Below are 27,217 nucleotides of genomic sequence, written 5' to 3' on the forward strand. Positions count from 1 at the left end.
TTCTCCCTAAGGCCTAGGCTATCTACAGCCACTACCTGTGTAGTAGTGTAGCACAAATATTAGGTACATGTAATTAAACTAATACGAAGGACTTTTTGGTTACAACTGATGGGGAATTCATATTTCATTTTCTGTATATTCTCAGCACCACTGCACAGAATATGCATCTTTTTCTTTCTCAAGGACCATACTTTACCAAAAAAACAACAAGGAGTCTGGTGGCACCTTAAAGACTAACAGATTTATTTGGGCTTAAGCTTTTGTGGGTAAAACACCCCACTTCTTCAGATCCATGCATCTGGGTGTTTTACCCACAAAAGCTTAAGCCCAAATAAATCTGTTCGTCCTTAAGGTGCCACCAGACTCGTCATTGTTTTTGTGGATACAGACTAACATGGCTACCCCCTGATGCTTGACATACTTTACCAAGACCTTCTCAAAGTGACCCCCTCCTACATTCACAAGACTTGCCTCTTCAGCAAAGAGCTTTCTCACTTTGTCACACAGAGGATCTTTTCAGAGCACATGTGCACATTCATATTAGTATTTGAGCTAGACAGTATTCCCCTAAACTTAAAAAGGGGTTGCAGTTAGAGGGAAATACGGTGCCTTTCCATCCATCCTCCCACCGAGTATCATTGTTTAGCTCTTTTCCTTCTTCAGGTCTTACACCCCTAGATCATGCCCTGTCCTGGTTACATGCCATTCCTATTTTCATCTTCTCCAACTTTATCCTTGAATGCTGGCAACAAGACTATGCGTTTGGTTAGCGTATAAAGGTCCCAAATTCTGCATGTTCCTTCCTGTAGCCCCATGCTCAATAATAGCGTTTCCTCTGTACAGACTACAGGATCGGATGTTCTGAAATATAAAGGCCACACTGATTACTTACTTTAAAAAATTATCTATCCTTTAGCTTCATCCAAACACCAACTATCAAACTAATAACAGAATGAACTCTGAGTTGGATGAGGATACTAATTAAGATGATAAATATGAGAGCTAAATATTCTATGAACGGAGGATTATAGTTTTAGTCAGTATAGGAATTATGCACTGGTGCTCAACTGATTGTTCCATTTGGCTTTCATTCTACGTTCATCAGGAAACCCCTGAGTTTAAAAAATTTATCTCGAGTCCATAAATAGAATGGTCTGTTAGCTGCAGAGAAGCACAATGCAAAGTATGATTACAGGCATTAAGCACAGCCCTTGAAATCAGATCAATTAGTAACAAAATTTGGTTTGTCTACATTTCCTAAAACTTCTTGAACAGAAAAAACTAAGTTAGAATAACACTCAGAGTCTAACTTAAAATCATAAGTAAGGAACATTCAGAGCACATCTTTTGAAACAAGAAATTATGTGAATATTCTATGATTCTATGAATATGAAACATTTCTCTTTATCTTATTGCAGAATATGAGAACGTTTCTGTACAGTATTCCACCTAGCGTGAAGCTAGTGGTACTAAATCCACTGGGGATAGAAAACAACCTAAATAGATAGAAACTGGACTGGAGTGATGTAGGGCTAAATCCTGTCTCCCTGCATGAAGCTCAGATAGCCAGGAATGACACAGGCTGGAGAAGAGAAGGAATTCTACTGCAAGCCTCGTATCAAGAGCAGAGCAGCTCTGCACCTTTGGCTGCCGCCTTGCTGCTACAGCAGTCCTACCTCTCTTGCAACCTCCACTCCAAAGGGACAACAGCCTGGCTGAATCCATCTGCCTACCTAATCTTCTCTAAATTAGTGGTTTTTACCTCCTATTATGTCTCCTTGTACTCTTTCTTTTTTCAAAACTAAATAATCCTGGACTGTTTAATCTCATATTTTGTCTTCATAGAATCATAGAATATCAGGGTTGGAAGGGACCTCAGGAGGTCATCTAGTCCAACCCCCTGCTCAAAGCAGGACCAATCCCCAATTTTTGCCCCAGATCCCAAATGGCCCCCTCAAGGATTGAACTCACAACCCTGGGTTTAGCAGGCCAATGCCCAAACCACTGAGCTATCCCTCCCACAGCTTCTGTGTCTTCTTTGAGCCATCAAAAACAAGTGGGAAGTCAGTCCAGATCTTGATGCTCTTGCACTATTTCAAATAACAGAACCTCTTCTCAAAAGATGGATCCCAACAAACAAGAGTCTTTCTGCTCAACATGGATTAATTTAGGTAGAAAGCTAGAAGCCATTCACTGAACACTGATATCCGTAAAAAGAGATCTAACTGTCCTGGCAGATATTATTGTCACAATGAATATTGCCGAAACAGTACTTAAAAGTTTGAAACCTTGCATTTGTAGGATTAAAGTTGCTGCTTCAACTGGCTTTGAAACAACTCTTCTGAGTGAAAATACCAGGTGATTTCACAATTAAAAAACTCTCCTACCTTGACTGTTGCAACTTCTTCGTCTTGGGACACCCATATCCTCCTCCTCCTCCTCCAGTCCATGTAAAGTGTTTATCTTCCTCCCCTGTCATCCTCACTATGTCACCCACTCCTTGAATCCCTCCATTATCTCCCACTTTTTCTCTTCATTAAATTCAGTTTTCTATCCCTGCCCTTTAAGGCCCTTCACAATTCTGTCCCTTCCAACGACCTGCTCTTCTGTCTTATTGAGTCATCCTTCGGCTTTGCCAGTGACGCCACAATCAACCTACTATTTGTGTGGTTTCTCCCATAAGTGTCTCCAAATTTTCTTTCAGGTTTCCCTGACACATGAAGTGCACTCTGTGAACTGGTTTGTAAAACCACTACTCTCTCCTCTCCTTTGAATCCCTCCTCAAGACCTACTCCAAAACGGTACATGGCTGGTAGAGCGCTAGGGGAGATTTAAGAGTTTTTTTGATTAGATAAATATCAACAATGATTAAGAACAATTGTAACATCCTGCTTTAAACTTGACGACAAACATTTCAGGTTAGGAATTACCTGTTCAATCGTACAGCACATAACACAAAGGGGTCCTAGACTGATTAAGGCCTTTGGGTGTAATCGCAATACAAATAATAAATAATGACAAATTAGAATAATTTCCCATGTCAAGAGAGCAAACATCATTATCGCCCCATTTTAAAATGATTTATGAATTTTCTAATACAGTATAAAACTTCCAGTGACTGGTATAAAATAAAACTCTCCTGCTTTCTCAGGAGAAAACTAAAGCTAATTTTGTCCTTGCAAATTACATTGATTAAAATTTGGACAAATGCTAAGTACTTGCTTATCCCTCATAGCACTGATTTTAATTTTCCATTTGCAAAATAATTTACCCATGAAGAAAAATGAAGACTGAAAATCATAGATTCCCAATCTTATTTTGGAGGTGGTATTTTTACTACATGCAGAGAATTATCTTTTGGTGCTGTGATCAGGTGGGAATTTTCTGTCATATTTTTATGAATCCTAGGTGTGCCTTAGTTTCCCCTATATCTTGCATGACTAACCAGTGGAGAAAAAGAACTAAGTTTGCCCTCAGGACAGGCTAAGAGACTGGGGGCAGGGGGTGGGTGTCTCTCTCGCCTAATTATTTGAGTCTGACTGGGTCATTAAAAAAGGACTGGCCCCAGGATCTGGGAGCCACAAGTAGCTCCCTTGCAACTCCTCTTCTCAGGTGCACATAGCTTCCGACCTACCATATTTTGCTATCTGGTCATAATTTAATTATTTATTTGATGATAAACAATGCTATTAACCCAACCAGCCTGTACTCAATTCACGTTGTTGGATTTTTTTAGAATCCACAATGCAGTGTTCATTTGACTAATTGTCTACAAATTCGTAATAGCCGCAAACTTGTTATTTTTGTCCCTTTTATTTGATTTCCGTATACTCAATGTTCTCAAACATACATTTTAAACAACTTAAATTCAGAACATGTTTTAATTATTTTATAAATATTGTATATGCACATTGTTTATACAGCCATTATAATATACTCCAAAATGTTCATGATCCTTAAGTATGCTCCCCCTTTTGGGAGGTAGATGGTATATAATTTGGAAATAGGTTTTAAGTTACCTTTTTTGTTACTATCATGTCTTAGGCCTAGATTCAGGGATGCAGATGCTTAAGTCCTATTGAAGTCATGTGCTTAAGTGCTTTCTTAAATTGTGTCATTATTGAACAGTAAAGCATGTCATAATATACTGTGTCAACAGAAAAATACTGTATAAATGCCACAGCTGTGTTCCATCTCTCTCTGTTGCTCCATCATAGATTTGCTCAGTTCACAAGTAAAGACATATTTCCTCTCCCCTCCCACCCACTGCCAGCTCTGCAAGCTCGACTTAAGATCTGAAAATCAAATTGTGCTCCTGTATGCTCATGCACCAAGAGTAAGGCGTCTACAAGACATATTCAGCCCGATCTTATACCCATGCAACCCCACAGTATAAAGGAATGCAGTATCAGGCCCTGAATTTGGAACTTCACTTACCACTTTCATCAGAGGAAGACCTTGACCAGTGCCTCCCCCAGCCTTGTGGTCCATGTCAGCTCACCACATTTACACAGAGTAGGGGCAGAGGTTTCACAACTGTGCTGAATCCCTGGGGCAGCCAGAGTCTCAATCCCAAATTATTGCTGTATTAGTGTGATTAGAGCCCTGTAACCCACATGGAAACCTGTTAAATCCTTGTTATGCAAGAGTGGGGGGTGGATACTCATAGAATCATAGAATATCAAGGTTGGAAGGGACCTCAGGAGGTCATCTAGTCCAACCCCCTGCTCAAAGTAGGACCAATCCCCAATTTCTGCCCCAGATCCCTAAATGGCCCGCTCAAGGATAGAACTCACAACCCTGGGTTCAGTAGGCCAATGCTGAAACCACTGAGCTATCAAAATGTGTTTCTTATGAGAAATATCAGTTACCTCACCTGCTAAGCCACCGTAATAAATCAATTAAAGCACACAATATTGCCCAGGCTTACAGGAAAACCAGTTCACAATTACCAGTCAGAAGAAAGTCAGGAATAGCTCAAAAGTGATACTTCACTACAGAGAGAGAGGAAGTCAGGTTACCAGCATTTGTGGCCTGATCTGCATACCTTCAGTAAGCTCTTCAGGCAGGGATCATCTAGTACTCTGTGTTTGTACAGTGCCCAGCATAATGAGGTTATTATCTTGGTTGGACCTTAGGTCAGACTATAATGACTGAATAATAATACCACCCTGCCATTATACCTCAAACCTGTCCTGGAAGGACTTGTCCAAGGTCACACAACAAGTCAGCAGCAAAGCCAAGATTAGAATTTAACAGTTTGGGACTCCCACCCCTGTGCTCATTCCTGTACACCATAATGCCTCTCACTGTGGGATCTAGAAGCGAAAGGTTCTTTACTCCACAATCAATCCTCTGAACCCGCAAGTGCCTTCTACACAAATCAAAGGCCCAATCCTACTAGATTTACACAAGTAGTAATATGGAAGTCAGCAGAACCATTTGCAGGACTAAGGGTTGCAGGATTAGGCCTCAAATTCTGATTTTTACATCTAACAGTCCTGGATTTCGAATCAGTTTCTCAAAATGCTTCAAAAATTTCAAAAGCATGCTAAGTATTTTTAATTTGTGTTCCTGTACTGCCACCTAATGTATTAAAGGTGCAAGAAGGCAAACTAAGCTACTGAATTTGTCTATTTATAACCCTAGAGAAAAGCAATAGTTTATTTTATAAATGCCTTGCCTTACGCAAACACTATACTGGATATTTTGTACTTGTTTATAAATATAACCCCAAATCCACAAAACACATTTCTATTCTATAGCCTACCTCAGTAGTTATATCTGTTTTTAAACTATGTATACAACCTTTATTTCTACAACCTTGAAACAAAGAACTAAAACATTGTACTTATATAATATACATATGCACACAGTGTTATAATATATTAAGTACTGAAGTTATCCTAAAACTAAGTTAATAATATTTTGCAACTCAAAAAAGGTCTGGAAGACTATTTTAATGAATAATCTCACTCAGGGTGGGGGAAGAAAATAGAATTACTAGGCAGGGCCTAATTTCTGCAAAATTTCTGAATTTTAGGGAAAAAAAGAACATTTGGTTTCATTGTGGGTCAAATCAGTAATAACTCAATCATATAACAGCATTATGTCTCCATTATGCCTTCAATTGCTTTAACTGGATGAAAACTATAAGAAAACAAGAACATTTTTTAAAATAAACTAGTTGGCAAAATGAGAGGGTCTTATTATAAACTATATCTAATCCTACTTCATTCTTAAATTCATTCTCAAACCAAAAGATTTCCCAATTGAAGCAAGAACTAAATATTATCAATCCTGAATGCTCCAAAGCTTAGAGGTGCAGTAACCCATAATTGCCAACCCAAAGCGTTCAAAAATTTTGAGCCAGGTTTCAAAGATGATGAGGTTAGCTAAAAATCATGAGATCTGCTAAATGAAATAAATAAAATAATAATACTAATGAACTCGGTCACATTTTCAAATCTTTCCTCTTCAACCATGAAGGCTAGAAATATTTTTTAAATGAAACATGAGATTCTCAGGTAACTGCATCAATATAAGAATTGGCACTATAAGAAAAACACCAAATATTGGAAGATTTGTGATAAAAGATCATAACAGTTGGCAACACTGAGTTATAAGGAAGGCAGCAGAGCTTAGCAGGTAGAGAACTGGTCTAGGGCTCCAGAGACATTCGTTCTATTCCTGGCTCTGCCATTGGCCCCCTTGGTGACCTTGGGCAAGTCACTCCCCAGCCCCCATGTCTCAGTTTCTCCATCTGTAAAATCGAGGTAACGATACTTTCTTCTTTCTGACTACTTGAAGCTGGGACTGGACAACCAGATCACACTATAAATTGCCCTGTTCTGTTCATTCCCTCTGAAGCACATGGCACCAACTACAGTCAGAAGACAGGATACTGAGCTAGATGGACCATTGGTCGTATGTTCTTATCACAATTCTTAAAGCCGAAATATCACACATGCTTTTTGTTTCCTAACCACAACCATTTCAGGAATTAAAATTGACAAAAAGATAATGATTGGCCTGGAAATAACAGAAGATCAGATAGTTCCCCAGTTTATATGGCTAAGGCTGGAAAAATCATACAGCAATGGCCTTTTCAGAAACATACAGGTTGTTTTTGGGTTTGCTAGTTTTTGTTGGGGGTGGGGAGGGGGAAGAGAAAGAGAATAGAAGGGGCTATTTGTGTCAGACCTCAGCAAATAAAACCGGGGTTCAATCCCTGACTCAGGATAAATACAGACAGGAGGCAGAAAATTCCACCAATTCACACTCATGAAATTTACTACATGTTTCATCAAGCAGAAGGGTTGCCCATCCTGTCAGGGTGACTGCCCTTTAAATCCACAAATCACACCCTAAGATGTGTGTGTGACCTTGCACTCTATATGATTTTACGAAAATATGCTAATGAGTTTGAATATAATTAACTGAAATATGCTTCATGCAAAAGGTCTCTTGTAAGGTATCATTACAAAGCTTATAGTCTACTGAGTGTGGTCATCCTATTTGTATAAATGTATCACTCTTGTATCTGAAACTAGAAATAGGAAATATAACTCTGAGGGCCTACTGTAATTATGCAAAGTGTGGGCCATTAATGGTGGTTTGGAATCTCGATGGCTCCCATTAACCAGGACAATTGACTGTAGATGGCTCTGTTTTACTTGTAAGTCTTCCTGTATACCTGTGTGCTGGGAAGTGAGTAATGAAGTCTTACAGTGACATGTGATCATGTCACTGAACTGGAATCCATCTTTAACCTGGTGCTTTTCCACTGAGAAGGAGGGGTGGGAACCCAGAGGGACAAAGGATTCCTGCCTTGTGCAAAAGATATATAAGAGAGTAGAACAGAACAAAGAGAGGCAGCCATCATGAGGAATCCCCTAGCTACCACCTGAGCTAGAACAAGGGCTGTACCAGGGGAAAGGATTGTGCCCAGACTAGAAAGGTGTCTGGTCTATGAAAGAAACTTATTGAAACATCTCTGAGGGTGAGATTTTATCTATATTCAGTTTTTATTACTGTACTAGACTTAGACTTGCGTGTTTTGTTTTATTTTGCTTGGTAATTCACTTTGTTCTGTCTGGTTTCAGAGTAACAGCCGTGTTAGTCTGTATTCGCAAAAAGAAAAGGAGTACTTGTGGCACCTTAGAGACTAACCAATTTATTTGAGCATGAGCTTTCGCTCACTTCATCGGATGCATACCGTGGAAACTGCAGCAGACTTTATATATACACAGAGAATATGAAACAATACCTCCTCCCACCCCACTGTCCTGCTGGTAATAGCTTATCTAAAGTGATCATCAGGTTGGGCCATTTCCAGCACAAATCCAGGTTTTCTCACCCTCCACCCCCCCACACAAATTCACTCTCCTGCTGGTGATAGCCCATCCAAAGTGACAACTCTTTACACAATGTGCATGATAATCAAGTTGGGCCATTTCCTGCACAAATCCAGGTTCTCTCACCCCCTCACCCCCCTCCCAAAAACCACACACACAAACTCGCTATCCTGCTGGTAATAGCTCATCCAAAGTGACCATTCTCCCTACAATGTGCATGATAATCAAGGTGGGCCATTTCCTGCACAAATCCAGGTTCTCTCACATCCCCCCCACCCCCATACACACACAAACTCACTCTCCTGCTGGTAATAGCTCATCCAAACTGACCACTCTCCAAGTTTAAATCCAAGTTAAACCAGAACATCTTGGGGGGGGGGGTAGGAAAAAACAAGAGGAAATAGGCTACCTTGCATAATGACTTAGCCACTCCCAGTCTCTATTTAAGCCTAAATTAATAGTATCCAATTTGCAAATGAATTCCAATTCAGCAGTTTCTCGCTGGAGTCTGGATTTGAAGTTTCTTTGTTTTAAGATAGCAACCTTCATGTTTGTGATTGCGTGACCAGAGAGATTGAAGTGTTCTCCGACTGGCTTATGAATGTTATAATTCTTGACATCTGATTTGTGTCCATTTATTCTTTTACGTAGAGACTGTCCAGTTTGACCAATGTAAATGGCAGAGGGGCATTGCTGGCACATGATGGCATATATCACATTGGTGGATGTGCAGGTGAACGAGCCTCTGATAGTGTGGCTGATGTTATTAGGCCCTGTGATGGTGTCCCCTGAATAGATATGTGGGCACAGTTGGCAACGGGCTTTGTTGCAAGGATAGGTTCCTGGATTAGTAGTTCTGTTGTGTGGTATGTGGTTGTTGGTGAGTATCTGCTTCAGGTTGCGGGGCTGTCTGTAGGCAAGGACTGGCCTGTCTCCCAAGATTTGTGAGAGTGTTGGGTCATCCTTCAGGATAGGTTGTAGATCCTTAATAATGCGTTGGAGGGGTTTTAGTTGGGGGCTGAAGGTGACGGCTAGTGGCGTTCTGTTATTTTCTTTGTTAGGCCTGTCCTGTAGTAGGTGACTTCTGGGAACTCTTCTGGCTCTATCAATCTGTTTCTTTACTTCTGCAGGTGGGTATTGTAGTTGTAAGAAAGCTTGACAGAGATCTTGTAGGTGTTTGTCTCTGTCTGAGGGGTTGGAGCAAATGCGGTTGTATCGCAGAGCTTGGCTGTAGACAATGGATCGTGTGGTGTGGTCAGGGTGAAAGCTGGAGGCATGCAGGTAGGAATAGCGGTCAGTAGGTTTCCGGTATAGGGTGGTGTTTATGTGACCATTGTTTATTAGCACTGTAGTGTCCAGGAAGTGGATCTCTTGTGTGGACTGGACCAGGCTGAGGTTGGTGGTGGGATGGAAATTGTTGAAATCATGGTGGAATTCCTCAGGGGCTTCTTTTCCATGGGTCCAGATGATGAAGATGTCATCAATATAGCGCAAGTAGAGTAGGGGCTTTAGGGGATGAGAGCTGAGGAAGCGTTGCTCTAAATCAGCCATAAATATGTTGGCATACTGTGGGGCCATGCGGGTACCCATAGCAGTGCCGCTGATCTGAAGGTATACATTGTCCCCAAATGTAAAATAGTTATGGGTAAGGACAAAGTCACAAAGTTCAGCCACCAGGTTAGCCGTGACATTATCGGGGATAGTGTTCTTGACGGCTTGTAGTCCATCTTTGTGTGGAATGTTGGCGTAGAGGGCTTCTACATCCATAGTGGCCAGGATGGTGTTATCAGGAAGATCACCGATGGACTGAAGTTTCCTCAGGAAGTCAGTGGTGTCTCGAAGGTAGCTGGGAGTGCTGGTAGCGTAGGGCCTGAGGAGAGAGTCTACATAGCCAGACAATCCTGCTGTCAGGGTGCCAATGCCTGAGATGATGGGGCGCCCAGGATTTCCAGGTTTATGGATCTTGGGTAGTAGATAGAATATCCCAGGTCGGGGTTCCAGTGGTGTGTCTGTGCGGATTTGATCTTGTGCTTTTTCAGGAAGTTTCTTGAGCAAATGCTGTAGTTGCTTTTGGTAACTCTCAGTGGGATCATAGGGTAATGGCTTGTAGAAACTCGTGTTGGAGAGCTGCCGAGCAGCCTCTTGTTCATATTGCGACCTATTCATGATGACAACAGCACCTCCTTTGTCAGCCTTTTTGATTATGATGTCAGAGTTGTTTCTGAGGCTGTGGATGGCTGTTACTGTCTGTTACTACTTGGAATCACTTAAATCTTACTTTCTGTATTTAATAAAATCACTTTACTTATTAATTAACCCAGAGTATGTATTAACAGCTGTGCATCTCTCTCTATCAGTGTTATAGAGGGCGAACAATTCATGAGTTTACCCTGTATAAGCTTTATACAGAGTAAAACAGATTTAATTAGGGTTTGGACCCCATTGGGAGTTGGGCACCGGAGTGTTAAAGACAGGAACACTTCTGTAAGCTGCTTTCAGTTAAGCCCACAGCTGTTAGGGGACGTGGTTCAGATCTAGGTCTGGGTTTGCAGCAGGCTAGCGGGTCTGGCTCCAGCCAGGCAGGGCACTGAAGTCCTAAGCTGACAGGGCAGGAAAGCAGGAGCAGAAGTAATCTTGGCACATCAGGTGGCAGCTCCCAGGGGGTTTCTGTGATCCAACCCGTCACAGTGTGTACCTCAGATCTGCGGAGGCCAGTACCAACTGTGCAGAGGCCCTGTGACTCAGCACTACTTCATGACCTCAGCCCTGGATTCCATAGTGGCACAGCCCCTCTGGGAGAAATGCTGCTGCTAGTGCCTCCCCAGCTGACACCACCTCTATGCCTCCTCAGGAGAGGGTTCACTGTGCAGTAGGGCATAGAGCTTGTGTTCTTCCCCTTTGCCTGTGCACACCAGATCCCATCTACTAAATTCTACTCTCCTCGCAGAAGCAAAGGGGGCGATTTTTCCCATAGGATTTTTCAGCTTCTGCCCCATCAGATTTACAAGCTTCTGTGTAGTATGCTTCTCTCCACTGAGTGTGACCAAAATTCAGTCTACCTCCAATGCTATTACATTTGTTTATGGCCCACACAAAAAATGAGATATAAAAGACCTCAAGCAGAAACAATATGTATAAGATCTTTTACGGTTGTTGCTTTAGGGTTTTTTCCCCTTCTGCCCTTATTCCACCAGATCAGGGGTCAGAGTTATATGCCTTCTGCAAATTACACATATTTTCAGAAGTGAGCATTATTGTACTACAATCCATCCTCTTCACTCATTGTACCCATAACTGCCATGTTTACCTTCATACATAAACATGTCTGCCTACATTGGGAAATTATGTCATGTTAGTTAGAACATAAACATAAGAACAGCCATATTCTATCAGAACAATGGTCCATCTAAACCAGTATCCTGTCTTCAGACAGTGGCCAGTGCCAGATGCTTCAGAGGGAATAAACAGAACAGGGCAATTTATCAAGCGATCCATCCCCTTTTGTCCAGTCTCACTGTCTGGCAGTCAGAGGTTTAGGAACACCCAGGGCATTGGGTTGCATCCCTGATCATTTTGGCTAATAGCTATTGATGGACCCATCTTCCACTAACTTTTTTTTTTTTTTTAAACCCAGTTATACTGTTGACCTTTGCAACATCCCCTGGCAACAAGTTTCACAGGTCAACTGTGTGTTGTGTGAAGAAGTACTTGCTTATGCTTAGAGATTAACCAATTTATTTGAGCTTAAGCTTTCGTGAGCTACAGCTCACTTCATAGGGTTAGGGTACCTTGATCATCTAGTGGCCCCACTGATTTGTTTGGCAGACTTCCTGCTTCTGATGTATATAAAAAAAACAGCAAAATATTTTTTACATCTTTAGATAGTTCTTTTTTGGCCTGCCTAACTATACTTTTACACTTGACTTGCCAGAGTTTTATGTTCCTTTCTATTTTCCTCAGTAGGATTTGACTTCCAGTTTTTAAAGGATGCCTTTTTGTCTCTGCCTCTTTTACTCTGTTGTTTAGCCATGGTGGCATTCTTTTGGTCCTCTTACTATTTCTTTCCTATATTTGGGATATACATATAGTTTGAACCTCTATTATGGTATTTTTAAAAAGTTTCCATGCAGCTTTCAGGCATTTCACTCGTGAGTATTCCTTTTAATTAGCCCACTAATTTTTGTATAGTTCCCCCTTTTCTAATTAAATGCTACTGTGGTGGGTTTCTTCAGGTTTTTTCCTCTGCAAGTATGTTAAATGTAATTATATACTGATCACTATTACCAAGAGGTTCAGCTACATTCACCCCTTGGACCAGATTGCATGTGCCACTTAGGACTAAATCAAGAATTGCCCCTCCCCTTTTGGGTTCCAGGAGTAGCTGCTCCAAGCAGCAGTTGTTAATGGTGTTTTATACTTTGAAATCTCAAGCAGTTTCACTGGATTTCCTCAAGCACATACCACACAACAGCCTGTAATTACAGAAGCCAAGAGAGACAAACCAACCACATTATCGTTTCTTGTTCTGCTTGGCAGACCGGTGTAAACAGGCGTAATTAGTGTAAAAAAGGCAGGTGGCAGAAAGATGGTATTGCTGTCACAAACAAAGGACTTCCTATCAGGGTCAGTTCAAGCAAATCTCGGGCCAAACAACTGGGAGAACGTCTCTGGTCTGTAAAGTCCAAGATTCACTATGTGTGCAACCTCCTCCTCCCACCCCCAAACTCCTTTGGAGCTTTCCTATTAAGCAGAATGTTGACCATTGAGCCTGACCTGATCTTGGAGGGTTTATATTTTGAGTAACATATAATTTCTCCTCTAAGTTTAACAGCGAGAAGAACATATAACTGGGTTATTATGCTTATTATAATTATGGGCCTGTTGTATTGGTATGAGGCCTTGTGGGAATAGTTATGCTAAAGGCTGGGATTTAGCTGAAATCTTGTAGGTGTACTGAGATAATCCTAGGTCATAAATTCTGCACACTCCTTCTGAGAAGACAAATTGAAAGGTGGATAAGGAATTGGTTAACAGGGAGACCACACCAGGTCCTACTGAAAGGTGAACTGTCAGGCTGGAGGGAGGTTACCAGTGGAGTTCCTCAGGGATCAGTTTTGGGACCAATCTTATTTAATCTTTTTATTACTGACCTCGGCACAAAAAGTGGGAATGTGCTAATAAAGTTTGCGGATGATACAAAGCTGGGACGTATTGCCAATTTAGAGAGAGACCGGGATATCATACAGGAAGATTTGGATGACCTTGTAAACTGGAGTAATAGTAATAGGATGAAATTTAATAGTGAGAAGTGCAAGGTCATGCATTTAGGGATTAATAACAAGAATTTTAGTTATAAGCTGGGGACGCATCAACTGGAAGTAACGGAGGAGGAGAAGGACCTCGGAGTATTGGTTGATCATAGGATGACTATGAGCTGCCAATGTGATATCGCCATGAAAAAAACTAATGCGGTCCTGGGATGCATCAGGCGAGGTATTTCCAGTAGAGATAAGGAGGTGTTAGTACCGTTATACAAGGCACTGGTGAGACCTCACCTGGAATACTGTGTGCAGTTCTGGTCTCCCATGTTTAAGAAGGATGAATTCAAACTGGAACAGGTACAGAGAAGGGCTACTAGGATGATCCGAGGAATGGAAAACCTGTCTTATGAAAGGAGACTCAAGGAGCTTGGCTTGTTTAGCCTAACCAAAAGAAGGTTGAGGGGAGATATGATTGCTCTCTATAAATATATCAGAGGGATAAATACTGGAGAGGGAGAGGAATTATTTAAGCTCGGTACCAATGTGGACACAAGAACAAATGGATATAAACTGGTCATCGGGAAGTTTAGCCTTGAAATTAGACGAAGGTTTCTAACCATCAAAGGAGTGAAGCTTTGGAACAGCCTTCCAAGGGAAGCAGTGGGGGCAAAAGACCTATCTGGCTTTAAGATTAAACTCAATAAGTTTATGGAGGAGATGGTATGATGGGATAACATGATTTTGGCAACTAATTGATCTTTAAATAGTCATGGTAAATAGGCCCAATGGCCTGTGATAGGATGTTAAATGGGGTGGGATCTGAGTTACTACAGAAAATTCTTTCCTGGGTATCTGGCTGGTGAATCTTTCCATATGCTCAGGGTTTAGCTGATTGCCATATTTGGGGTAAGGAAGGAATTTTCCCCCAGGGCGGATTGGAAGAGGCCCTGGAGGTTTTTTGCCTTCCTCTGTAGCATGGGGCACGGGTCACTTGCTGGAGGATTCTCTGCTCCTTGAAGTCTTTAAACCACGATTTGAGGACTTCAGTAGCTCAGACATAGGTGAGAGGCTTTTCGCAGGAGTGGGTGGGTGAGATTCTGTGGCCTGCGTTGTGCAGGAGGTCGGACTAGATGATCTTAATGGACCCTTCTGACCTTAAAATCTATGAATCTAAGTGACCACAAAAAAAGTACACTACACGGCAGAATTCCACAAAAAGTGAGTTCAGGGAGTGGGGGCTTTAGCAATCTGGTTATTAGGTGGTTATAAAATACAGGAATTATTAAGAAATGTATCGTGTACTTTATCAATATCCATAATTAAAGTCGTAGCTATGGAAAGCTGAAATGCCAAATGTGAATAATGGACAGGTTTTAATCTTGTTACAGTCATGGAAATTGATCAGATATGGCTATATATCCGGAAGGTTACATAAAGTTGGGGTATAACATATTCAATTTAATTCCCTATTCTCGGGTTTGTCAGGTCCCTGAGATGGTTTAAACTTAATCAGGACCACCCTTCTGATGAATTCCCTTTACTTTTCCTTATCTCTCTGTTTTCAATGGTCTCTGTAAAGTTGTAAGTAAGTATAAACAATGCAGGAAACCACTTTACTGTACTTATCTTATAGACTAATTTTCCTATGATTTCAATTATATTTGTCTGTATTAATTAAAACCCACCAAATGTATCTTCTTAATTAACTCTAAGTAGCTCCCTGTTATCTGTAAAAAGTGCATATTGCATCTCAACAAATAATTGATTAGGCTACAAGAAGGGTTGGAAGAAAATGCAATATGTGCGCCAGTCATGGCACAGTTAAAGTACCATAAGAGTTCAAAGGAATTTTAGTTTTGTTGAATTTTAACAACAAGGAATTTTCCAAAGAAGGGGATGACTCAATATCAAGCCCACTTCCAAAGTCCTTCTCATAAACAACAGGAGACTCTCTTCTGTCCAGAAGAGAAAAGCTCTTATTGAGGAGGTGTGGTTATTTATTTCATACAACCATTAAAGATCCTCAGCTCCCCAGGTTGCTTATTCAGCTAAGAAGTAACAGCAAAATTATGCATCAGATCCAAGACTAAAAGAGAGGCGTATTCAGCTCTACAGGCAATGTCTAACTCATAGGCCGCAGTGCCTTCCAGCCAAGTCACTCAAATTCCCTGAGCCTCACTTACCCAATTCGAAAAATGCAGCTAATAAAGATTTTTGCATTTACCCTGTGCTTTTTCATGTGCAGATCTCACAGTGTTTTACAATGGCAGCCATGCATTCTGGCATAAATTTTCAATGATTTTTTGAATCTGAGACACCTTAAAGGGACTTGATTTTCAAAGGGCAGGTGCTCAATACATTTTGAAAATCAGGCCAATTTAATGTGTGTCTACTTGGGCACCCAAAATCACTAGGTACTTTTGAAAATTTGGACCTATTAGCCCAAATTCTATAATTTCCCTAGGTACAGAGACTTGAAACAATCTACATAAAAGGTGCCAGTCGTCTAGTGCAGGGGTCCCCAAACTGGTATGTGAGCTTGATACTCCACCAATTCATGTCACAATTTTTTTAAATTATTTTCAAGTTTAATAACTGCTAGTCTAGTGAATAAGACATACACCAGCTACCTCAGAGAGTAGAGCTCAGTTTCCATCTCTGCCACATACTTTCTTTGTACCTTTGTGAGATACAAAGTCTCTGTACCTCAAATACCCCATCTAGAAAACGGAGGCAAGGATACTGGTTCCCCTAATAATGGTGGTGCAGTCCCACTAAAACAGGATTGTGAAGTGCACATAATTATTAAGGCTCTGCAGTGAAAGAACAAGTTCTGGAATTCCGACGCCAAGGAGGCATTTTGGTGGGCTCTCCACAGTAACCTGGAATCTGATCCTGCAGTAAGTTCCATGTGGGCAGACCTGTGCACCCAAAGCAGAGCTGATCCCTGGGCTGGGCCTGGATTTACAATCTTTTGATAGATTAATGGAAATTAAGGAAACATCCAGTCTATCCAAGAGTAGTCTGATACCCACATCTTTTAAAATAGCTCATTTACTGATAACCTGTTTCTCAAGCCATCAACTCCAGCTAGAAAATCCTTCACTTTGGAGCAGTTTACGAACCAGGCTTTTCACTTGTCACTGAATCCAGCAACACTAATCTTGTCCATTAGTCTCCCAGACTCTCCAGACTAAAACTGACAAGGAACAGATGGAAACATGAGAACAGCATTAAATCAATTCATAAAAACGAGGGGAAGGCTTACTCTTAAAATAACCAGTATAAATAAATTACCAGGTTGTTTGTTTGCTTTCCTAACTGATTACTATAATCAAAATGCAGAAAGTTGGAGGGGGTTTAAAGCATTATGAGTGCACCCAAGTGCATATGGTCGACAAAAACCTCATTATTAAAAGAAAAAAGGAACTGACAAGATGTGTATGTTAGAAACATATCATAACTGATTACTACTGTAATCATTCTTCTCAGTTCTCAACCTGTCAAGGTCCAAATTTGGGCCAGAAGTTATGACATATACTCAAAATAATAGGTGCCAACTTTTCCCAGCGCCGGTGCGTGCTCAACCCCCACTGCCCCGACTCCACCCTTGCCCTGCCCCCTCCAGCTCTGCCCCCATTCCAACCCCCTCCCCAAAGTGCTTGCCACCACAAAACAGCCGTTTCACAGCGGGAAGCGCTGGGAGCTAGGGGGAGAAGAGGGGAAGGTGCACTCAGGGGAGGAGCCAGAGCGGAGGCAAGCTGCGGCGGGGAGCTGCCAGTGGGTGCAGAGCACCCACCAATTTTTCCCCGTGGGTGCTCCAGCCCCGGAGCACCCACGGAGTCGGCGCCTATGCTCAATATCAGACACACAAAATAATGCATTAATGTATTAAAAGTTGTACCTCAGTGTATACAACTCTTTCTATAATCTCATTTTCATGACTCTACTTTTGATGTAAATAATTTCACTATAAAAGTGAGGGGACATGTAATCTGTATGGATCGTAGATACTCTGAGGTTGAAATGAGGGACATTTGAGAGATATGGTTATAAATTGGCTTGGCAGGATTAAATTTTTTGTTAGTAAACATCAATAAACATTGATTTCAACATAATTTTTTTTTTCTAAAAGTACTGAACATCAAAAGCAAGAAGCCTGCTGAACAACCAGTGGGCCACTGGAAAAGGACGATAAGGCCATTGCAGAGAAACTAAAGGAATTCTTTGCATCGGTCTTCACCACTGAGGATGTGAGGGAGATTCCCAAACCTGAGCCATTCTTTTTAGGTGACAGATCTGAGGAACTGCCCCAGATTGAGGTATCATTAGAGGTGGTTTTGGAACAAATTGTTAAACTAAACAGCAATAAGTCACCAGGACCAGATGGTATTCACCCAAGAGTTCTGAAGGAACTCAAACGTGAAATTGCAGAACTACAAACTGTAGTCTGTAAGCTATCATTTAAATCAGCTTCTGTACCAGATGACTGGAGGATAGCTAATGTGATGCCAATTTTTAAAAAGGGCTCCAGAGGTGATCCCGGCAATTACAGGCCTGTAAGCCTGACTTTAGTACCAGGCAAAATGGTTGAAACTATAATAAAGAACAATATCGTCAAACATATAGATGAACATAATTTGTTGAGGAAGAGTCAACATAGTCTTAGTAAAGGGAAATCATGCCTCACCAATCTACTAGAATTCTTTGAGGGGGTCAACATACATGTGGACCAAGGGGATCCAGTGGATTTAGTGTACTTAGATTTTCAGAAAGCCTTTGACAAGGTCCCTCACCAAAGGCTCTTACACAAAGTAAGCTGCCATGGAATAAGAGGGAAGGTGTTCTCATGGATCGGTAACTGGTTAAAAGATAGGAAACAAAGGGTTGGTATAAATGGTCAGTTTTCAGAGTGGAGAGAGGTAAATAGTGGTGTCCCCCAGCGGTCTGTTCTGGGACCAGTCCTATCCAACATATCCATAAATTATCTGGAAAAAGGAGTAAACAGTGAGGTGGCAAAATTAGCAGATGAAACAAAATTACTACAGTTAAGAACCAGGCAGACTGTGAAGAGCTACAAAAGGATTTCTCAAAACTGGGTGACTGGGTGACAAACTGGAAGATGAAATTTAATGTTGATACATGCAAAGTAATGCACATTGGAAAGCATAATCCCAACTATCCATATTAAATAATTATTGTCAGACACGCCCTACTGTTTGCCCCCTCCCTAATTTCCCATATCTATGAACATTTGAATTGGTAAAAAATCAGGGGGAACTGCTTAATTTTTATGGGAGATGGATGTTTATTTTTATCTTAAAAAACAATCCAATTCTGCCAAGCCTAGACATAAATCTCATCCTCCCCTTACCACTGCTCTTCCCCTCACCCTGTGTCACTGCCGTCCCCTCCCTTCTGGCGTTATGACTGGCCAATAGCACAACTCAGCACGGCAGTGCCCGTCCCTGCCCGCCCGGCGCTAGATACAAAGTCCTAATGACCAAAAACCCGGGCTGCAGGCGCGCACGGGGCGCGCAGCGGGGGGGAGCCGGGCTCGGGGCTGCAGCCCGGGTGGCGCGCAGCGGGGTGCGAAGACGCCGGGCGGGCAAGCGGGCGGGGCTCCTGTCCCACACACGAGGCCCACGGCCGTGAGGGCTGCGCAGGGGGGGAGCCGGGCTTGGGGGTGGTCTATAGGTCTGTAACGCGTGGCGGGGGGCGCCCCGGGGTGGCCCCGCGCAGCGCAGGCTCCGCCGCACGCGGCTCCAGCAGGGGCAGGAGCGGGTGGGTGTGTTTGCGGGGAAGCCCTCCCAGAGCGGGGAGGGGCAGCGGGCGGGGACGCGTGCAGGCGCGAAGGGCGGCTGGGGGCTGCCGGAGGACCGGGCCCGGCTCGGTACCTGCGCAGGCAGCGCTCGCACGCGCCGCCCAGGCGCTGCTTGGTGACGGTGCAGGCGAAGGGTTCGGCCCGATATAGCAGCTCGCCGGGCCGCGCCCGCTTCAGAGCGCGCAGGCCGCTGCCCCTGCCCGGGCTCGGGAACTTCTCCAGCCTCCCGGGCTCCATGTCCCGCGCCGCAACCCGCTTCGGCCCCCACGTGGTCCGGCCCCGGTAGCCGCCGGAGCCATCTTTAGTGAGGGCAGAGACCCGCTCCCCCGCCCCGCATGCCCTCACCTGCCTCCCGCCTGGGGCCTCGCAACCGGAAAAGCCCCGCCCTGCGGCAGGCTGCCGCTGGGGGCAGAGGGCGAGGAGAGTCCCAGGCCGCCGCAGGGACGGGGGACTTGCTGTGCTGCCTCTGGCTGAGGGGGAGGGCTGGACTCTTCCTTTCCCCAAGGATGATGGGGAGGGTCTGGGCTCCCTGCCCCCCAGGCAGCTAGCAGCGGCCTGGTGTCCCTGCCTACCTCCCCCACGGTCCTGATGGGAGATGTAATGTAGTTGGGGATAGTCTCGATACAGATTTATATTAAAAATAATATTAATTATCAGGACATGGCCAACCACCATGTGATCACTTTGCTCATATGTTGTACTCCTTCCCCCGAGCCTGACTGTTGGCTTTTTAGAGTGTAAGATCAGGGCCAGGAGCCTACTATTTGTTTTGGCACACTTGAGGTTGCTAACAGAAATTAACGAAAATAAACAATAATAAAATGGAACATTTACTTCTTGAGTGAATAAATGTAAGGGAGGAATGGAGCTTTGCAGTGCCATTATCAAGAACTACAATACAGAAAAAAGTGAATAGAAACAGCAGAAAATGTACACACTGAATAAATAATACAACTGCAGAGTACCGGATATAGTTTTTCCCATGAAAAACATAAGTCATGGGAATAAAGCTTTGTTGTTTCATACTTCCCAGAATTCACAAGAAGAATGCACAGCTTTAAGGAACTAATCTCCACTTAAATTATGTAAAATTCTCAAGTGTGACAATATTCAGGTTTTGTTTTGTTTTGTTTTGTAGCTCGTGACATTGAATTTGCATTCAGTAATCAAACACTCCTATTTGGTATTTGATCACATAATTAATACCCAAAAAAAGTATGGCTGTACTAAATAAACCATGAAATTGGTCAGCATGATACGACTTTCTTTAGCACTTTCTCTCAGGATAAGAATGAGATGGAAACAAAATTACCTGTCAGGTCACCTAGCCCTTCTCTCTTGGCAGATGCAGGATTATGCTCTACAGTATATATATTTATTTAATAGTCTTTGTCTTTAAATGACTGAAGCAACGTGACTTAGCCATAGTTACAAATACTATTTCAAATATATATTTAGATAATTCAAACAAGATATTGTGTAGGACTCAATGAGAAAGGACTAAAGCAGGGGTCTCAAACTCAACTTACCTTAGGGCCAGTGCCAGTCTTCAAATCCTCCCAAGCGGGCAAATAATGTCACTCATGCTGCCCAAAACTACACACACACATCCACACCCCTGCCTAAGGCTCTGGAAGGGAGTTTGGGTGGAGGAGGGAATCTGAGGTGCAGGCTCCAGGATGGAGTTTGGGGGCAGGAGTGGGTGTGTGGGAACGGGAAGGGGGTGCAGGCTCTGGGCTGGGGGTGGGAGGGTGCAGTGCTTACCTGCAGCTCCAAGGTGGGGCAGGCCAGGGGGCCTTCTCGCGCTGCTACCCCGAGGCACCACCCCCACAGCGTCCCATTGGCCATAGGGGTGCTCGGGGTGGGTGCAACACACAGAGGCACAGCCCCGCCCTGCCCCTGGGCTGCAGGGAGGGGCCAGCAGCCACTGGAGTGAGCAGGCAGACGCTGCTCAGCTTGGCTGCGCTGCCGGGGCCCCTGTGGGGGAACACCCAGGGATGGCAAGTGGGGCCAAGGGAGAGACCTGGCCCCAAAACTGCTAGAGCCCCATGGGCCACACTGGGGAGGCTTGCAGGCTGCAGATGATCCACAGGCTGTGAGTTTGAGACCCCTGGACTAAAGAATCATCCATTAGTCCACATCCAGCCATTGGTAGTTTTGAACAAAATAATTACCATCATAAAAACATAAAAGACTGGCCGTATTGGGTCAGACCAATAGTCCATCCAGCCAAGTATCCAGTCTTCTGATAGTGGCCAGTGCCAGATGCATCAGAAGGAATGAACAGAACAGGGCAATTTGGAGTGATCTGTCCCAGTCATACCTTCTGGCAATCAGAGGTTTAGGGACACCCAGAGCATGGGATTGTGTCCCTAACCATCTTGGTTAATAGCCATTGATGCACATATTCTCCCTGATATTATCTAATTCTTTTTGAAAACAGTTATACTTTTGGCCTTCACGACATCCACAGGCAATGAGTTCCATAGGTTGACTGTGCATTGTGTGAAGTACTTCCTTTTGTTGGTTTTAAACTTGATGCCTATTAAGTTCATAGGGTGGCCCTAGTTCTTATGTTATTTGAAGGGATACATAAGAATTTCCTATTCCCTTTCTCCACACCATTCATGATTTTATAGACCTCTATCAGATTCCCCCAATTTTAGAGAAGAGATGGCTACGGAACAATCCCAATCTTTTTAATTTTTCCTTGTATGGAAGCTGTTTCATACCCCTAACCATTTTTGGTTTTCCTATTCTGTACCATTTGCTAATTATATTATTTTTGATATGGGGCAACCATAACTGGATGCAGTACTCAAGGTGAGGGAGTACCATGGGTTTATATAGTGTCATATTTTCAGTCTTACCTATCCCTTTCCTAAGATTGGGAACTTTTTTGACTGCTGCTACACACTGAACAGATATTTTCAGAGAACTGTCCACAAAAACACTCCAAAAATCTCATTCTTGAATGGTAACAGCTAATGTATAGTTAGGATTTTTTTTTCCTCAATGTGTTTTACTTTGCACTTAGCAACATTGAATTTCATCTGATATTTTGTTACCCAGTTTTAGGAGATCCCTTTGTAACTCTTCAGGGTCAGCTTTGGGCTTAACTATGTTGAGTAATTTTGTATTGTTTGCAAACTTTGCCACCTTACTATTCACCCCCTTTTCCAGGTCATTTATAAATACGTTGACAAGCACAGGTAGCGGGGGGACTCTGCTATTTACATCTTTTTCCATTCTGAAAAATTACCATTTATTCCTATCCTTTGTTTCCTATTGTTTAACTAGTTACTGATCCTTGAGAGGATCTTCTACCTTATCTCATGAGTGCTTACTTTGCTTAAGAGCCTTTGGTGAGGGACCTTGCCAAAGGCTTTCTGACAGTCCAAGTACAATATATGAACTGGATCACCTTTGTCACCACCAAAAACAAGATTCAAGGCGCCCCCACAATGGCCTGCCTAGATTATTAACTCAATCCTCAATTTGTCTGGTTGGTAAAAGGGGGAGGGGGGACAGCCCTAGAGGAATTGCTAGGGTTTTTCTTCTGGCCTTTGGGAAAACTCCCCAGAACAAACTAACTATTAGCCCTTGAGAGAAAATGGCTACAGCTTTCTGCTCAAAAGGATTCACACTTAGGTAGCAATCTTTGAAAAACAAAAGTAACGTTTATTTGACACAATAGGTCTTAATACAGTACATCTAAATCATCATATAGTCTTTCAAAAGGCATACATTAAAAAGGCAAAATAAGTTTCCTTAGCACATACACATATTAAAGTACCCCAACATTGCAATTTTATACAATAGGAAATAGCTTTAAGTAGTTATATTCCACATGTGATGGTCAGTCACATGCAGGATGCTGACAGCAAGTTCTTATTTAGACTATATATAACAATCAAATGTACATACACAAACATCCAACTTTATTATCCCAGGCATATGCATTCATACACTCTAATTATTCCTTATGCAGGAGTCATCATGTTTACTTCTCTGTAGTCTTCTGTCCCTCTTGTCAACAGTTCCTTCTACTCTGTCTACTACTGCTCTAAGTACTTTGTCTTTCTTTAGTGATTTCAGCTCTTGATGATTTTCTCAAAGTTGATTTGTTTGTTCCTTCATACTATCATCATGACAGCAATAACTGTTTCCCACAGCCTGTCAGCTCCTGCCTGATATACAGATTTGTAGCCTATTCTGATTGGTTCTGTCTTCCATCTTTATCATTAACATACCCATCCACCAATCATCTTTAAGCCTTCCCTGATTGGTCTGTTCTTATGGACCAATCACAGATTCTAAACTCATTTGTCAATCAAAGCAAAACCTGTTTGGAAAGCTGAGCCATACTCAACTGACCCCTCCCTTCAGTTTTTGGAGTGACCTTTATCTCACCTCAGCCTGCCTGTTTGGTATTGGCCAAATTGCTCCAAGACTACCATTTTAGTTTCTCTGGCTGTAATTCCCTGTATCCACCATCTTGTTATCCCTGGCTGAAATTGCTCAAGACTATCTTTATTAATTAGTAAACCCTTATAACTATAAACAATTACATACTTATGTGCATCTTAACATTATGGTTCACTGTCACCACTCCATTTTTACTCATTTAAAGAAGTTAAATGTCAATCTTTCGCTTGCTTCAGCTAGTGGTGACAGGGCAATGTTCTTAATGCTGTATTCCTGACACAGAATAGAGCAGCTGGAAAATCACTTGTATCTTGTTGACACTTTTAAAGAATTCTGATAGAGTGGTGAAGTATGATTTCCCTTTACAAAAGCCATGTTGACTCTTCCCCAACATACCCATGTTAATCTCTGTGTCTGATAATTGTTCTCTATAGGGTTGCCAACCCTCCAGGATTGTCCTGGAGTCTCCAGGAATTAAAGATTAATTTTTAATTCATGATCATGTCATGTGATGAAACCTCCAGGAATATATCCAACTGAAATTGGCAACCCTAGTTCTCTACCATAGTTTCAATCAGTTTGCCTGGTACTGAGGTTAGGTATACCAACCTGTAATTGCCAGGATTCCCTCTGGAGCAATTTTTAAAAAGCAGAATTACATTAGCTATCCTCCAGACATCTTCTAGAAAGGATAATTTAAGCAATAGGCTACAAAACACAGTTAATAGTTCTGCAATTTCATATTTGAGTTCCTTCAGAACTCTTGGCTGAATACCATATGCACCTGGTGACTTACTACTGTTTATTAATTTTTTCCAGAACTTCTTCTAATGACACCTCAATCTGGGACAGTTCCTCAGGATTTATCACCTAAAAACAATGGTTCTGGTGCGGGAATCTCCCTCACAACCTCAGCCGTGAAGACCGATGCAAAGAATTCATTTAGCTTTTCTGCAACAGCCTTGTCTTCCTTAGGTGCTTTCTTGAGCACCTCAATTATTCAGTGGCCCCACTGATTGTTTCACAGGCTTCCTGCTTCTGTTGTACTTTAAAAAAAATTGCTCTTAATTTTTATGTCAGCTGTTCTGTGGCGTATGTGAAATGAGTTGACAGTCTCAGTCAAATTCCTAATAGACTAATATACATGACAAAACCTAATACACCTACAGGCAGTCTTAATTCATTAGCAAGGCAAAGGAATAGTAAACTTCCATCTCGCTCCTAGAGATATCCCTCCAGGAAAAGTCTGAAGCACAATACAGGGAAACTTGCATTGCTACTGGCTGCGGTGTACCCAGAGCAGACCTTAGCATTCTTGGCATTGCAAAAAAAATTTCTTCCCTTTTCCAGAATATAACATATCCTGTCTACTATGATCACATCATTGTTTACAGGGCAGAGGTCAGAGGGGAAGAAAAATGGCATTACCATTTCAAGCTTTGTCCATGTGAGAAAGGAAGTTAGTGGTGTCCTGTGCTAGCAGCAACTTGGGAGACACCTTCCCCACAGCCACAAATTGGTCTTGGGTTTCCTCAGAAACAGAGAGACTCATGGCCGTAGGTCTCAATGGCCAATGCCAGACAACTCTAGGGGGTCCATGAATAACCTTTGATATTTAGGAATATGACAAACATTTTGCCCTCACAATTGGTTTAATTTCTCAAGAAAGGAGTAGCAACTCTTCCTACCCTGATGCCCTCCCCCACCCCCCATGAGACTATCCTGGACATTTCTAGGTCTTCAAAATCTGGGAGGAAAGCCTCTAAAGTTGGCTTTGGCTCTATCTGTCCTGTGGCTCGGGGACTTCTGTGTCTAGAGCTATCCAATACATCCAGCACCTTAAACAAGCATTAAGGTGTTAGATTTTCAAAGGAGCCTAAGGAAGTTAAGCACCTATCTTCCTTAGGCTCCTTTGAAAATCTCAGCCTGAATTCACTTTTTAAAAAAGCAGCATGTACATATACCAATGTCGCTGCATATTTGTATGTTTATTCATGTTAGCATTTGTCTTTTTATAGTATGGTTGATTAGTCTCTGTAGCTATTTTGATGTGATTGAGTCATCAGCTTGCCTGACCATAAAAGACAGCTGCATGTTGATTGCTTTATTTACTTGGCAGTTTGTTAGACAATTTGCTCTTTATGATATAAACCTTGCAAACTATGGCATTGTAATGTACAGAAGGAATATTCCTTATTACCGTTGGGCTGAATTTGGGATCTTTAAGGGTGCGTTATTAAATCAGTCATACCTATCTGATGTATGTGCCTTCCTCAACAGAGTACATTATTCTAGATCAGTGGTTCTCAACCTAATTACCCTTGTGGGCCAGATCCAATACTATCTGTATGGCCCTAAGGATGTCACATGGGCCGCAGTTGTGTGCTGATTGGGCCGCAGGTTGAGAACCAGTATTCCATATGAATGCCGAAAGTAAAGTATACTAGCGCACCAGCAGACATAGCCTTCACAGCTTACAAAAAAAGATAATGTGCCAAATTCTGCTGTCAGCTAGACATGTGCAACTCCCATTGTAGCCAGTAGGATTTACATGTGCATAACCTAAGGGCAGAATTTGGGCAAATGCATTATGGATTAGTACATACATTTATTGCTGAAGACTTGGGGCAGGTCACAAATAAATTAGTTTGGTAGTTTCATGCTAGTCCTCCATTGCCAACCTCACAAAACAATAGCATAATTTGGAGTGATTCTGCAATACTAGCAGCCTGCTCAGGCGAGATGGAGATTGCAATAGGCCAGTAATTCCAATCCAACATGAAAAACATTTAGAGACATGCAGCTAGCATTTCCCAGCTCCTGCCTGCACTGTCAGACTCACTCAATGCCTGTTAGTCTTCCACTGTTTTGCAATGTACAAAAAGATGTTTATAATTAATCCAACTGAGCCAATCAAATATCACTCACTTCAGAAACCCCCCCAGAAACAATGAAAAATACCAAAAATACTATTTTTCTATCAGTCCATATGCCTCAGGATTCCTACTTCTGCCCATAGCACACACAAAACTTTTCTAAACTACTGAAATCTTCCTTTAAAGGTCACAAATACACCTGTTCGTTGTGATCCTTAAAATACTTTTTTGAAATATTAGAAAAAAATTTGCTTTTTAAAAAAATATTTTTACTGCAGTCATTCCCATTTTATAAAAGCAGTAAAATGTTCCAAGACGTGGTACATCTTGGTTCTTTCAAAGCAAAATAGACTTAGAAGATGGATTGAACTTTCTGTTGCGGTGCTGAACCCAGTATTGTCCCATTCCTACTAGTGAGTAAATCATTTTCAGTGTCAATACACTAAGATCTGTTGCTCACAACCACTTCCT

General features: G+C 42.3%; 1 protein-coding gene across 2 annotated transcripts in view; it reads right to left on the reverse strand.

The window, feature by feature from the left end:
• SMYD3 (SET and MYND domain containing 3) overlaps nt 1–19,768 on the reverse strand; it is a 657,545-nt gene extending 637,777 nt beyond the window's left edge. The window contains exon 1 of one of the 2 annotated variants that reach the window (XM_077811879.1): nt 19,516–19,768. In XM_077811879.1, coding sequence (XP_077668005.1) covers nt 19,516–19,679 — 164 coding nt within the window. In that variant the 5' untranslated portion in view covers nt 19,680–19,768. The remainder of the gene's footprint in view (nt 1–19,515) is intronic. The other variant, XM_077811878.1, reaches the window with a different exon arrangement.
• Nucleotides 19,769–27,217: the final 7,449 nt, after the last annotated feature.

The sequence above is a fragment of the Eretmochelys imbricata genome, chromosome 3 (genome assembly GCF_965152235.1).
Source record: "Eretmochelys imbricata isolate rEreImb1 chromosome 3, rEreImb1.hap1, whole genome shotgun sequence".
NCBI classification, from domain to species: domain Eukaryota; kingdom Metazoa; phylum Chordata; order Testudines; family Cheloniidae; genus Eretmochelys; species Eretmochelys imbricata.